General features: G+C 35.2%; 2 protein-coding genes and 1 long non-coding RNA gene across 4 annotated transcripts; 1 reads left to right on the forward strand and 2 right to left on the reverse strand.

Moving 5' to 3' along the window:
- LOC107626566 (putative disease resistance RPP13-like protein 1) lies at nt 3,602–6,935 on the reverse strand. The gene has a single exon (XM_016329470.2). It carries the CDS (start codon nt 6,524–6,526, stop codon nt 4,112–4,114), a length of 2,415 nt encoding a protein of 804 aa, XP_016184956.1. The 5' UTR covers nt 6,527–6,935; the 3' UTR covers nt 3,602–4,111.
- Nucleotides 6,966–8,594, forward strand: LOC110268523. Its single transcript, XR_002356566.1, has 3 exons — nt 6,966–7,113; nt 7,688–8,384; nt 8,482–8,594. It is a non-coding gene; the product is annotated as an uncharacterized LOC110268523 (long non-coding RNA).
- On the reverse strand, nt 7,673–12,465 carry LOC107626568 (putative disease resistance protein At3g14460). Of its 2 annotated transcripts, none has more exons than XM_021114729.1 (2): nt 8,469–12,465; nt 7,673–7,977 (listed from the first exon to the last, which is right to left on the reverse strand). In XM_021114729.1, exons 1-2 carry the CDS (start codon nt 11,760–11,762, stop codon nt 7,933–7,935), a joined length of 3,339 nt encoding a protein of 1,112 aa, XP_020970388.1. In that variant the 5' UTR covers nt 11,763–12,465; the 3' UTR covers nt 7,673–7,932. The 2 variants fall into 2 exon arrangements, with proteins under 2 accessions (XP_020970388.1, XP_020970386.1); XM_021114727.1 differs by having other exon boundaries at nt 7,673–8,014; nt 8,382–12,464.

Raw genomic sequence — 14,048 nt, forward strand, 5'->3', positions numbered from 1 at the left:
GCTAGCTGGCTTTTCACTAACTCTTCATTATTTAATTTTTCATTGAAGGATGAGACAAATTATGCAAATAGCAAAGCCAACGGACACTAGTCTTTGTGAAAAATAGTTAATTACATAAAAACTAGGAACTTCATGTGACTGCACATGTATGTATGTAAGTACCATGGTGATATATTATGTTGTGAGGTTATTAATAGTGGGGTTAAAATGTTGGCTTGGAACTAATAATTTTCTATCTTCAAGTTTACTTCTTAAAAGAATAAAAATAATGAAGATTGTAAGTCATATATTGTTGAATTTATTACACTTAGTTTGTTTGGAACTAATTAGTTTTGTATTTTTTAATTTTCTACAGAAATGCAAGGTGAGGAAGGTTTCAATTGTTGCGCGAATTAGAGCATGTACATACTCTATAGATGAAGCAGAATTAGGGGCCAACGAATCATGATGATTATTTCATTATTGAATTGATGGATGTAGATATTATGTTCTACTCATAATTCTTATTTGTGTGTTAAACTAAGATTACTTTCCAGAAAAGTTGTATATACATATGGAAAACAAAAGACATAAGAAATCAAGCTTAACATAACGCAAAAAACTGAAGTGAAGAAAATAGTAAGTTTTCTTCTTTTCAGCTTCTTTGTTTTCCCCATTCAGCTGAATTAATTATGTTGTCACATGTCAAGAGTTTTGTAATGTACTGCATTATTTTGTTACTCTCTTTTAATTAATTATATCACATATGGTAGCTATTTGCTGATCTTGTGTATCTCTAACAAGTATACACCTCTCTTTTGGGTCTCTCGTGTATATTTTTCTGTTTTGTTGACAAGATTCTCTTTTCAACAACTTATTAGTAGTCTATATGCAGAACAACATAGAGAATTTGCTTAGGAGAAATAACTATAGAGCCAACCAAGCAGGGTTAGAGTTATCTTTCCCCCGTTTTTTGTTTTGGGAAATTATGTGATTACAAAAAGTATACAAGGACGTTTCAATTATGAAGATGAATATTTAACTTTTATAGAAAAGGATCTCTTTTTGGATGATAAAATAAATAAAAAATTGAAAATGAGTTTCTGGACAAAAGAAATCCTGGTCTAATTTTCATGATGAAGTCCCTTATCTTATACCATATAATTTCAACAAAGTTTATCTTGCAAGTATTTCAAGACTAGTTAAAATAAAAAAAGCAAACGAGGAAAGAAAAGATAATGCATCACAGTGAAACTAATGTTTAATTGCAGAGGAATATAAGTTCTTTATATATATAGTCTTAAGAGTTTTCATTGAGAACGTATGTGATGAAATTTTACTTTTCTCAAAACACAATTTCACTCAAACAGCACCACCAACAAGATCAACAGGATGCACTCTTTCTCTCAGAAAATGAAGCTACAACTTCAATACATTCACTATATATATGTTTAGCTTTCAAGCTTCCCTCTCCTTTTCTGAAACTGATATCATTTCTGTTTTCAGAATATTTGACCTTCTCTGCTCAAGTGACAGCAAGGGCATTCCATTGTTTCTGTATTGCTGCGTAGTCCTCAATGTATCTAATGCAGAGCTCAGAGGCTTTCTCCTGAAACACTAATAAACATACACAAATAACAGCATTTCAAGATCAGTTATCATTCTATAGTCTCAGTCCTTTTTTATTTTCTACACCTTTTTTGAGAATGCATAGTACTGCAGTTATGTTGGATCATTGTTTTGATTTTAGAGTCAGCAGTGAAAGGATATTTAACAAACCCAAATGCCACCAAAAAGTTAAATTGCAAAGAGGAAGTTAAATGCAGTTAGATAGAAAAATAAAGTGATCACAAGCATAATCTAATTCCCATAATACTACAACTTAGAAAAGATTTTCAATGTAGACATTTCAGTGCAGAATCTTATGTAGCTTAATATATGTAAAACTGCACATACCAGGATAAAGACCACTGGTTAAATTCATGGTATGCCTATTTTTTAGTTTATTTGAAAATAAAAAAGATAGATACTCACCAATAAGTGAAGTTGATAGAATTGAAATTGTTGTCTGATGGCATCATCACAACTTGATCTTCTAATGACATTAGCTGTATCAAGATCACCTTGGGAAAACTGTTTGATAACGTATCCAAAAGAAATTCTACAACGCATTAGATGAGTGTATAATAATATGAATAACTCTTCATCTATTCAACTTAAGAGTTACAAATCGAGCAAGCAGTTCAAGGCATAAATCCCAACTTACTCTTCTAATTCTTGCTGATAAGTATAGATATGATACAATATGTTACCAAAATTCAGATAACATGCTGGCCACTGATATATGTCTGTATACAAACAAAACAAGGAAGAAATAGTTACTGTTGAAGAGCCCCTAGTCATAGTATTAGAAATAGCTTATTATAATCATCTCCTACTATTAATTTTATCTAATGATTGAATTTACGGTTAAGGACGATTATACAGCAAAATTTTAACCTTTTATTTTTAAAGCTTATACACCTCATGCTGATTCCTTTTACCATGAATCTTCTAACACAATAGGCAACTTTTTGATGAAAAAAAAAGGGTTGAAAACAAGTACGTTTTTAATCTTGGAAACCAGTTTAATAGCCCTATTTAATTTGCTATGCACAATGAATTAGGTTAAGCATAAACATAGAGATTTGCAACTACAAAAACATCATTTTTATAACCGTTTTCTTTCTATAAATCAAGCTATCATTTTTTCCCCCTCTGTGCAAAACAGCATAATGGTGTTTCTAAAGAAAAGGAATTTATGCATGTATGAACTTAAATGTGATACCATGATAAACATGAAGATTAGAGAATTACCTGCTCAGAAATCTCTGTTCAGACAATTTGTAGGAAATCGACTTGAATAGTGGGGATGTGGGAAATTTTGGGCCAAATTTGTTCATGCTTCTGCTTGCAACGTTGTGCCAGCAAACGACAGCCTTCAATTTCAAGTCTTAACAGAGAGGAAGGTAGTTTTTCTCCTGCTATATTCTCCAGCTTTCTACAGCATTTAATGCGTAATCGTTGGAGGGAGGTGAGGCAGAGAAGCTGGTTGCACTCCAATGTCTCCAGATTAACAAACCACAGGATCTCCAAAGTGATAAGAGAGGGGAGGTGAGGCAGTGAATCCACCTCTGGGTATGACTTTATTATGCTCTCACACTCAAAAGCATCAATAGTGAGATGAGTGAGGCTGTCCAAGTTGCCTATCCATGATAGACCCCTTAGATGCTTGCAACCTTTGACATGAAGTTCTTTCAGTTTAGCTGGCAAACCACCCTCTGGAAACCTACAAATATCCTGGCAATTTTGCATTTCAAGGGACTCCAAATTTGGGAGAAGAGTACTCATGTCACTTGGCAATGCCTTCAACTCTGAGCACCTTTCAACATGGAGACGAGTCAAGTTGGGTGCAGCCAGTCCTTCTCCCGGAAATGACACAAATTTGGGGCAGCCAATGATGCTGAGATATTGAAGAGCAGGGTGTGGTGGCTGTGATAATGAAACTGATTCCACATTCTCACACCAATGTATTTCGAGATTCTTGAGATTGGGAAAGGCATCCAATGACAACGAGGTCAGTGAATCGCAGCTGGAATATATTTGTAGCTCTATCAAATCATATTTCTGCTGCTGTTGCTCCGGGAACTCCAGATATCTAGAACCTGTGATTTTCAGCTTTTGCAAAGACTTGGGGAAACAATCACTCAAAAAAGACATATCACACGAACATGATATGATTTCTATTTCTTGGAGGCAGCTTAGATGCTTGATACTAAATGTCTTACATTCATACAGCCAAATTGATAAAGTATCCCCATAAAGTGACATCTCTTGAGGCCATGAATCATAAAATTCCGCTATTTTCAATTTGCGAACTTTGCAAACATACGACCAAGAAGAAAGGATTCTCAAGAATACCTGATTAAGCATATATCCGTTTAACATTTCACAATCTCTTATTTCAAGCTTCCTGAGTTGAGGAAACGTTTCCGAGTCAGGTAAGTGCCACACCTCCCAACATGGCAAATTCGTAAATTCCAATGTCTCGAGTGAGGGAAAAGATGCAATACATGAAGAATGATGATGGCCTTCATTCTTGTAAAAACTCCATGCCAATAATCTTCAGCTGATCAAAACTTTGAATGCAGAGGGACTTAAGAGATGGCAGCTGTCCAAGCGAAGGCAGCATGTGGCAATTCTTGCAAGACTTTAGAGATACACTTGTCATATTTTTGTATGAACAGTATCCCAACCAATCTGAAAATATTGTACCCTTGTATCCCTTGATTTTCAACTCCTTCAAGCCATTGTGCGGTTCCATGCTGTCCAGTATTTCTCTTTCTCTTTTTGGGTTTGAAACTTTATCATCACCTGAAGACCATTTCAAGCATAATTTGTCAATGTGCTTCTTATCTATTATCCTTGCACTCCTTGCTTCTCTGACATTAACAACATTCTCCATTTTCTTAATCTCAAATGACCCATGAAGATTTGAGAGTCCTCCTAATTCCTGGATTCCATTATCTTCATGCTTGCCCACCACAAAGGAATGTAGAGTATGCAAGTGTTTCAGTTTGCTTATTCCTCCAGGCATTTCTTCCAATGAAGTTTTCCTAAGATCAAGATGCCGTAAATTCACAAGATTGTGCATGCTAATGGGCAACATGGTCAACTTAGAACATCCGTACAATATTAATGTTTGTAGATTATACAAGTTGCACAATGATTCTGGCAACCTGTTAATGTCAGTCCAAGAGAGATTCAAATACCGTAGATGAATCGATTCACCTATTGATTCAGGTAATACATCAAGTTTATGAAAGGATAAAACTCTCAAGCATATAAACCTAGATGCTACACTTTCCATGCTGAACAAATCATCGATATACAACGATGTCCTCAAAGATTCCAACTTCGCATTGGAGTTAAAGACTTTTGAGATTGGACGATCTAACCTTCCAGGTGAGAAATATGACAAATGGCGAGTGAAAACCTTCTTTTCTTCTTGTTCACCAAGTTCTTCTATTCTCCAATAGAAATCTCCAGCAAGGAATATTGCCAAGTCATGCAAGAGATCATGCATCACAAAATACTCATCATTGTCTTGAAGCTTTTTAAAGAATAACCTTGAAACTAATTCTTCAAAACACTTGCAACCAACCTCTTCCAAGCTCTCTCCTCTCTTTGGTAGTCTTAAAAGATCTTCGGCCATCCACAACAAAATTAGTTCATCTTTCTCAAAGTGATAATCTTTGGGAAACAATGAACAATAAACAAAGCAACGCTTTAAATATGAAGGAAGTTGATGATAACTTACTAACAATGCTGGAATAATCTTACTGTCATTTATAGAAAATCCCCAAATGTCACTCCTTGATATTTTTTCCCATTCCTCAGCAACATGCCTTCTGCACAAGCAACCAAGGGTTTCGGCTGCTAATGGCAAACCATCACACTTCCTAGCAATGCTTCTGCCTATTCCTTCTAGTGTCGGGCTCCCATTTGATTCTGGAAAAGAAGCATTGGCTGCAAACACTGACCAACAGTAGTCTTCTGATAATGGAATGAGATAGTGAGGGTGATAATTTGTTTGGACAACTGAACCGACATCTTCCTTGCGAGTAGTTAGAAGAATAGTACTTCCCTTAACCCCATATTGAAAAGGGGCTAGAAAATCCTTCCATTGATGATGATCATTACTCCAAACATCATCCAAAACAATAAAGAACTTCTTTTCGGACAATCCTTTCTTCAAAGCATGTTGAATTGAATTGAAGCTATCAAGATCCTGAGTATTTGTAGAGATCTCCCTTACTATATTCTTTGTAGTCTCAACAATATTGAAGTTTTCTGAAACACAAACCCATGCTTTCCTATCAAATCCATCCATCAACTCTGCATTATTATACATCCATTGAGCCAAAGTAGTTTTACCAACACCACCCATGCCAACAATAGAGATCACAGACAGGTGATGCTCACTGTTGTCATTCAGCATCTTGATTAAGGCCTTCTGGTCATCCTCCCTGCCATACACATTCCCTCTTACAAGAGAAGTGGATGCAGTTTTCCAGGAGAAGCTAGCAGTGGAAATCTTTTCAAGCCCAAGCTTTCCTTTGCGTTTCTCAAGATCTTCTATCCTTCTAACCACCCTTTTTATTTTATTCACCATCTTCCTGTCTTCAGAATTGAAGATTCTACCCAAAAGAGTGACCTTTTTGGTTGCAGCTTTGGTGTAGACGCAGTCCAGCATGTCATCAGCAGTGTAAAGAGCATCTCGGAGACAGTTGAGCCAATCCATTACATCATGGTTATCCAGTTGCTTGAGCTCTGCATCATCAACAAGAGCTCCAGCATCTGTCAGAGCATTCTTCAGCCTCTCAACCAAGTCAGAGCTAAGCTTCTTACCCACAACCAAGTTGACAGCATCAGCAGAAATGAGCCTGTCCAAGACAACATTAATGAAGCCAGACAGAAAAGCTCCACCAACAAGAACTCCAGCCATGATCTCAAACAATAGCAAAGTGTTCAAACTTTCAGAAGAGGTAAGAGAACAATGTTTACAAGGTACTGAACTGTGGGGCTACTGAATCAAGAATATCCCAAGATGTCCATGATTTCACGTGGTATCGGTCTCCGAGGTAAATTAAAATATTTCTAAGAAGTGGAGTTGCTAGCTGGCTTTTCACTAACTCTTCATTTTTTAACTTTTCATTGAAGGATGAGACAAATTATGCAAATAGCAAAAGTGGTGTTGTTTCAGTGTGGCCAACGGACACTAGTCTTTGTGAAAAATAGTTAATTACATAAAACTAGGAACTTCATGTGACTGCACATGTATGTATGTAAGTACCATGGTGATATATTATGTTGTGAGGTTATTAATAATGGGGTTAAAGTGTTGGCTTGGAACTAATAATTTTCTATCTTCAAGGTTACTTCTTAAAAGAATAAAAATAATGAAGATTGTAAATCGTATGTTGTTGAATTTAGTACACTTAGTCTGTTTGGAACTAATTTGTTATGTATTTTTTAATTTGCTGCAGAAATGCAAGGTGAGGAAGGATTCAACTGTTGCACGAATTAGAGCAGGTACATACTATATAGATAAAGCAGAATTATGGGCTAATGAATCATGAATTCATGATGATTATTTTATTATTGAATTGATGGATGTAGATATTATGTTCTACTCATAAAGTGATACATATCATGAAATGAAACTCTACATTGTTATACTTATTTGTGTGTTAAACTGAGATTACTTTCCATGGGAAGTTGTATATACATATTAAAAACAAAAGACATAAGAAATCATGCTCAACATAATGCAAAAACAGAAGTGAAGAAAATAGTCGTTTTTATTTTATTTTAATTTTTTTTCCAGCTGAGTTGATTATATTGTCTCTTGTCAAGAGTTCTGTGATGGACTAGGGATATTTTTGGTTTTTTTTTTTTGTCACTCTCTTTTAATTACATACGGTTGCTATTTGCTAGTTGCTATATATATCATTAACAGAGAAATTGAAGGTGTTAAGAACTTTCACGGTGTGAATATATATGATGAAATTTTACTTTTATCGAACCAGTTAAAAATTGATCTTAACTCATTAACTGGCTTTGTTGTAAATAATTAAATAAAGTAACAAAATGTGGCAATGTGCAGCTTCTATATTTTCACTATATAAAGTATTCTTACAAATGGATGATGAAGCCTTCAACATTGAGAGTTCAATCTCAGCTATCAGCACCAATTTCATTCAAACAACAGCACCAATAAGCCCAATAGGCTGTGAACTCCTTCTCTCAGAAAACGAAGCTGCAACTGCAATACATTTACTACATGCATGCATTGTTTTGAGTGCAGATGCAAGTTGCAACTGTCCACAAGATCTTATCAGTTGTTGATGTTTATCTTTCAAGTTTCCCTCTCCTTTTCTGCAACTGATATTGTTTCTGTTTTCAGAATGTCATGTTGGACACTGATATATCTCTGTATACAAACAAAACAAGGAAGAAATTATTATCCTAAAAACCATTTTTCTTAGTATTAGAAATAGCTTATTATAGGCATCTACTACTATTAAATTTTGCTTACGATTCAATCTATGGTTAAAAAAGATTACACAGCAATTACTTGATCCTTTTGTTTTGAAAAGTTTCTTATACACCTCATGCAGATTCCTTTTACTATCCTACATGAATCTTCCAACACAACTACTGATTATGTAATCAAAAAGCTATCATCCAATTTTGATATTCTCAAATGCTAGATACACAAAAAACAAAAAATATTTAAATTTATGTATATATGAATTGAATTGGGGTTACCATGGCAAACATGAAGATTAGTGAAATACCTGGTCAGAAATCTCTATTCAGAAAATGTGTTCTCCATCAACTTCAATGGTGTGTATATGTGAAAGTTTTGGCCAAACTTGTTGGTGCTTCATCTTGCAGCCTTCTGCCAACAAAGGACATCTTTCAACTTGAAGAAATAACAAAGAGGAAGGCAGCATTTCCCCTGCCATTTTCTGCAGCTCATGACATTCTTCAATTATTAATTGTTGGAGGGAGGCAAGGCGGAGAAGCTCGTTGCATTCTAACGTCTCCAGATTCTCAAACCAACTGATCTTTAGGGTGGTAAGGGAGGGAAGTTGAGGCAGGGAACCGGCCTCCGGGAATGACTTCAAGCTATCACAATCAAAACCAAGAATGGTAAAATGAGTGAGGGAGTCCAAATTTCCCATCCAAGATAGATCCTTCAGTTGTTCCTCACAAACTCCAATAGTAAGCTCTTTCAAGTTAGGTGGCAAACCACCTTCTGGCAACCTACAAATTCCTAGGCAATGTAGCATGTGGAGAGATTTTAGATTTGGAAGAAGAGTATTCATGTCATTCGGCAATGCCTCCAACTTGTTACAATCTGTGACTTCAAGATGAGTCAAGTTGGGTGCAGCTAGTCCTTCTCCCGGAAATGACACGAATTCGGGGCAGCTATAGATGGTGAGATGTTGAAGGGCAGTGTGTGGTGGCTGTGACAATGAAAGTGATTTCAGATTCTCACATTCTGATATCTTGAGAGTCTTGAGATTTGGAAAGGCATCCAATGAGAATGAGGTGAGTGAACTACAGCTACCTGCTTCTATGGATAGATCTACTAAATTGAAGTTCAGTTGATGCTGATCTCCGAATTCCAGTTCACCACAATTCTCAATTGTCAACTTTTGCAAAGATTCTGGTAAGTGATTTCCTTGAAAGGATACAGCAAACCAACATTGTATGATTCTTAGTTCTTGGAGGCAAGCTAGGTGGTTGATGTTCATTGCCTCAAATGCTGACTCCACCACTGACTTATATCCACTAATTATTAAAGTATCCCCTTCAAGAATCATCCGTTGACTGCTTCCAAAATGATCTTCACCTACAAGTAGCTTGCGAATTTTCGACACCTCTGACAATGAAAAAATGATCTGCAAGAATACCTGATTAAGCATATCTTCCTTTAGCATTGGACAATCTGTTATTTCAAGCTTCCTGAGTTGAGGAAAAGTTTCTGAGTTGGATAAGTGCCACACCTCCCAACTTGGCATATCAGAAAACTCCAAAGTCTCCAATGAGGGAAAAGGTGCAACATGCAAAGAATGATGATCATCTTCATTCTTGTAAAACTCCATGCCAATATTCTTCAGCTGATCAAAACCTCGAATTCTAAGGGACTTAAGAGATGGCAGCTGTCCAAGTGATGGCAGCATGCAACAATTGGTGCAGGACACTAGAGATACACGAGTCATATTGTTGTAGGAACGGTTCCCAACCCAATTTGGAAATGTTGTACCCTTGTATCCTGTTATTGTCAATGCTTTCAAGCCATTGTGTGGTTGCAAGCTGTGGAGTATATCTCTTTCTATTTGTGTGTTTGAAACCATATCATCACTTGAAGACCATTCCAACTGTAATTTGTCAATGTTCTTCTTATCTGTTATCCTTGCACTCCTTGCTTCTTTGACATCAGCAACATTCTCCAATTTCTTAATCTCAAATGATCCATGAAGATTTAAAAGCCCTCCTAATTCTTGGATTCCATTGTCTTCATGCTTGCCCACCACAAAGTTGCTTAAAATGTGCAACTTTTTCAATTTGCTCATTCTTCCTGGCATTTCTTTCAAAGAAGTTCTCTTAATATAGAGATGCTGCAAATTCACAAGCTTGTGCATGCTGTTGGGTAACATAGTCAAACTAAAACAGTCATCCAGCTTCAATGTTTGTAGATTATACAAATCACACAAGGAATCTGGTAGTGTCTTAATACTCGTCCTAGAGAGATCCAAGTAACGCAAATAGGTCAATTCACCTATTGAATCAGGCAATACATCAAGTTTTGTGAACCAGAGAAATGACAAAACTCTCAAATATTTGAGCTTGGATATTAGGATACATGTTACACAATTAATGTTGTCTGAACAAGTAAAGATCTCGATTGGCAAGAATGTTCTCAAAGATTCAACTTTACTGATTGAATCAAAATCATTTGAGATCAAATGACTCAAGCTTTCATAGGACAAATGACGAGTTTGTGGACACATATGCTCTGCATCACCAAGCTCTTTAAATCTACAATAGAAGTCTCCAGCAAGGAACAATGCTAAATCATGTAAGAGGTCATGCATCACAAAATTCTTGGAAGAATCCTTATGTTGTTTAAAAAATAATCTGGAAGCTAGTTCATCAAAACACTCGCAACCAACTTCTTCTAAACTCTCTCCTCTCTTTGGTGGCCTTAAAAGATCTTCTGCCATCCATAGCAAAATTAATTCAGCTTTATCAAAATAATAATCTTTCGGATACAATGAACAATGAACAAAGCAACGCTTCAAATGGGCAGGAAGGTGGAAGTAACTAATTAGCAATGCTGGAATAATTTTACTATTTTTCACAGAAAATTCCCAAATATCACTAATTAGTACATCTTCCCATTCCTTAACATTGTGCTTCGTCCGCAACATACGTCCAAGTGTTTCCACAGCTAATGGTAATCCCTTACACTTCTTGACAATCTTTCTTCCAATTTCTTCTAGTGTTGGACTCCCATTTGATTCTGGAAAACAAGCATTGTTTGCGAACACTGACCAACAACAATCTTCAGACAACTCACTAAGAACATAAGGGGGACAAGTTTGGACTACAGAGGCAACCTCTTTGACACGAGTTGTTACAAGAATTGTACTTCCCTTGTCCCCATAATGAAAAGGGGTCTTAAATTTCTTCCAGACATCACCATCATCACTCCAAACATCATCCAGAACAATAAAGAACTTCTTTGCAGATAATTTTTCCTTCAATTCAAGTTGAAGTGAGTTGAAATCATCAATACATGGAGCATTTTGGCCTATGAGATTCTTTGTAACTTGAGCAATATCAAAGTGTTCTGATATGCAAACCCATTCTTTGACTTGAAACCCCTCCATCAACTTGTCATTATTGTACAACCATTGTGCTAAAGTTGTTTTACCAACTCCACCTATGCCCACAATGGGAATCACAGACAACTGATGCTCACTGTTATCATTTATTATCTTGATTATTTCATCTTGCTCTTTTTCCCTGCCAAAGATATTACCTTCCACAAGAGATGTGGATGGAATTCTCCATGACAAGAAGTCCCTCTTGGTAGTCTTTTCAAGACCAAGGAAATCTTTCTGTTTTTCAAGAAAGTTTATCCTTCTAACCACATCTTCCATCTTATCTACTATCTCCCTATCTCGGTTGAGGAAGCTAATAGGCCAGAAAGAACGTACCTCCTTTCGAGTAGCCTCTTTGGTGAGGACAGAATCCAGCAAGTCATCAGCAACATAAACAGCATCCCTGAGACTGTTGAGCCAGTCCTTCACAGAAGGGTTGTCCAATTGCTTGTACTCAGCATCATCAACCAAAGCTTCAGCAGCATGCAGAGAAATCCTTAGTCTTTCAACTAAGTCAGGGCCAAGCTTCTTGCCAATGATCAAGTTGGCAGCCTCAGAGAAAGGAACCTGTCAAAGACAACATTAATGAAGCCAGAGAGAAAAGCTCCACCAACAAGTGCACCAGCCATGATATGATCTCAACAAGTGGTCAGAGATTTTCAGCTATGAACAACTGTGTGTTGGTCTATCAAAGCTTATAGTGAAGATGAAAAAGTAGTTCTCAACAATTTGATGGCAAAAAGAGAAAGAAGGCTGACATAATAAAAAGTTAGCCTCCTTGATTAGTGGAAGTGTCTTGCTGGCTCTGTACTAATTTTATGTGTTGTGGAAATTTTGTCTTTGATGTCAGATACATTATCATTATCATTATAGTTGTGGGTCATGGTAAAATAATAATGCTGATACTATCCTTCTTTCTAATTCTACTTTATTTGATGGATGCAACATAATTGCATCCTGTGGATAGTTCCAATTATTGTGTTATGTTATAATATATCTGCTTCCAATATTAGCATCTCCAATTTTCTGTTTCTATTTAACAGTAAATAATCTATTATAATATATTAAAAGAGAATCCAAAATAATGTTACAGTGAATAAATGATATATAGACTTTTATGTTTTCTATAAAAATTGGCATGTCATCTATAGCAATAACATAAAAAAATATATCTATTTTAGACCTACATTTATACTAGAGAATAGTATCTATATAATCAATCTAACATTATTTTCATAATTTCACATATTCAATTATCTAACTACAAAAGAAAAAAAAATGTTGATTCATTTTGATGGTCTAAATTTTAATATTGCATATCCTATTTTGGAGAATAAATTTTATTTTATAAAAATCTATCAATAATCTATCTATCTATCTATCTATCTATCTATCTATCATGCATGTATAAAAAGAAAATCCAAATAATGACATAACGAATATTTGACATATTAGATAATTTCTAATATTGTCACATACACATCAGAGTGAAATTCTCATTTTATAGTTTTTTCTATCATCATATTACTTTTTAATCTTCTTAGGTTGTGATTAGCTTTATCTTTTAATATTTTTTTACTTTTTATTTCTATATAAGTAATTCTATATCTTTAATAGTAATGTTATTTATTTTAATAAATATAAATTGATTAATAAAATTTAATTTATTCTCTTTTTTTATTTTCATTTATATTTATATTACTATATAAATCATGTAAGGTCCCACATTGGTTGAGGAGGGGAACGAAGTATGCCTTATAAGGGTGTGGATACCTTTCCCTAGCATGATACGTTTTGACGAGCGAGTGTGGGGGGCTTTGGCTATCATCCCTATCCTCAAAGGCAAAACTATGAGACCTTATGTGCTAAAGCGCTCACGCTGTTTTTTATCTCTTCTCACATAATTCTATATCTTTTTAGTTTTTACTCTTTCTCCTCTATTATTACTAATGTTTTGTACAATTATTTAAAAAATTTGGTTAATGATCACGATTCTTTATTTTGATTTGTTAAATATTTTGTTCATTATATATTATGAACTCCTAAAATACTATCATGTATGAAATTCTTACAATATTTTTAAGTTTTTTTTTTTTGCTATTTTTTATTTAATTATGTTTCCGGTCCCTAACCATTTGTTCGATGGACTTTCCACCTCCTAAGAAATTTAAACACCCAAATTGGTCCATATCTACTTTGATACATGTACGTTCCAGTCCCTATCTACTTTGAGTAAATGTCCTTTCCGGTTCCTAACCAGGTATTGGAATGTACATATCTCAAAGTAGATAGGAACCGATTTGGGTATTTAGATTTCTTAGAGGGTGAAAAGTCTATCGAACAAATAGTTAAGGACTGAAAATGGCATTTACTTTTATTTTAATTTATCGCAACGCGCAAATTTAAATCTAGGTATATTAGTTTTGAACGGCTTAGATCGAAGCAATATGAACTTTCTAAGTGTTACGTTAACGATGAATTCATGGTAGCATCCTCTCCAAGGACGGAGCTTCTCATACTTCAAGGAGACAATGGCCCCTTAAATTTCAATTTTCTTTATAAATT

The sequence above is a fragment of the Arachis ipaensis genome, chromosome B02 (genome assembly GCF_000816755.2).
Source record: "Arachis ipaensis cultivar K30076 chromosome B02, Araip1.1, whole genome shotgun sequence".
Taxonomy (NCBI): domain Eukaryota; kingdom Viridiplantae; phylum Streptophyta; class Magnoliopsida; order Fabales; family Fabaceae; genus Arachis; species Arachis ipaensis.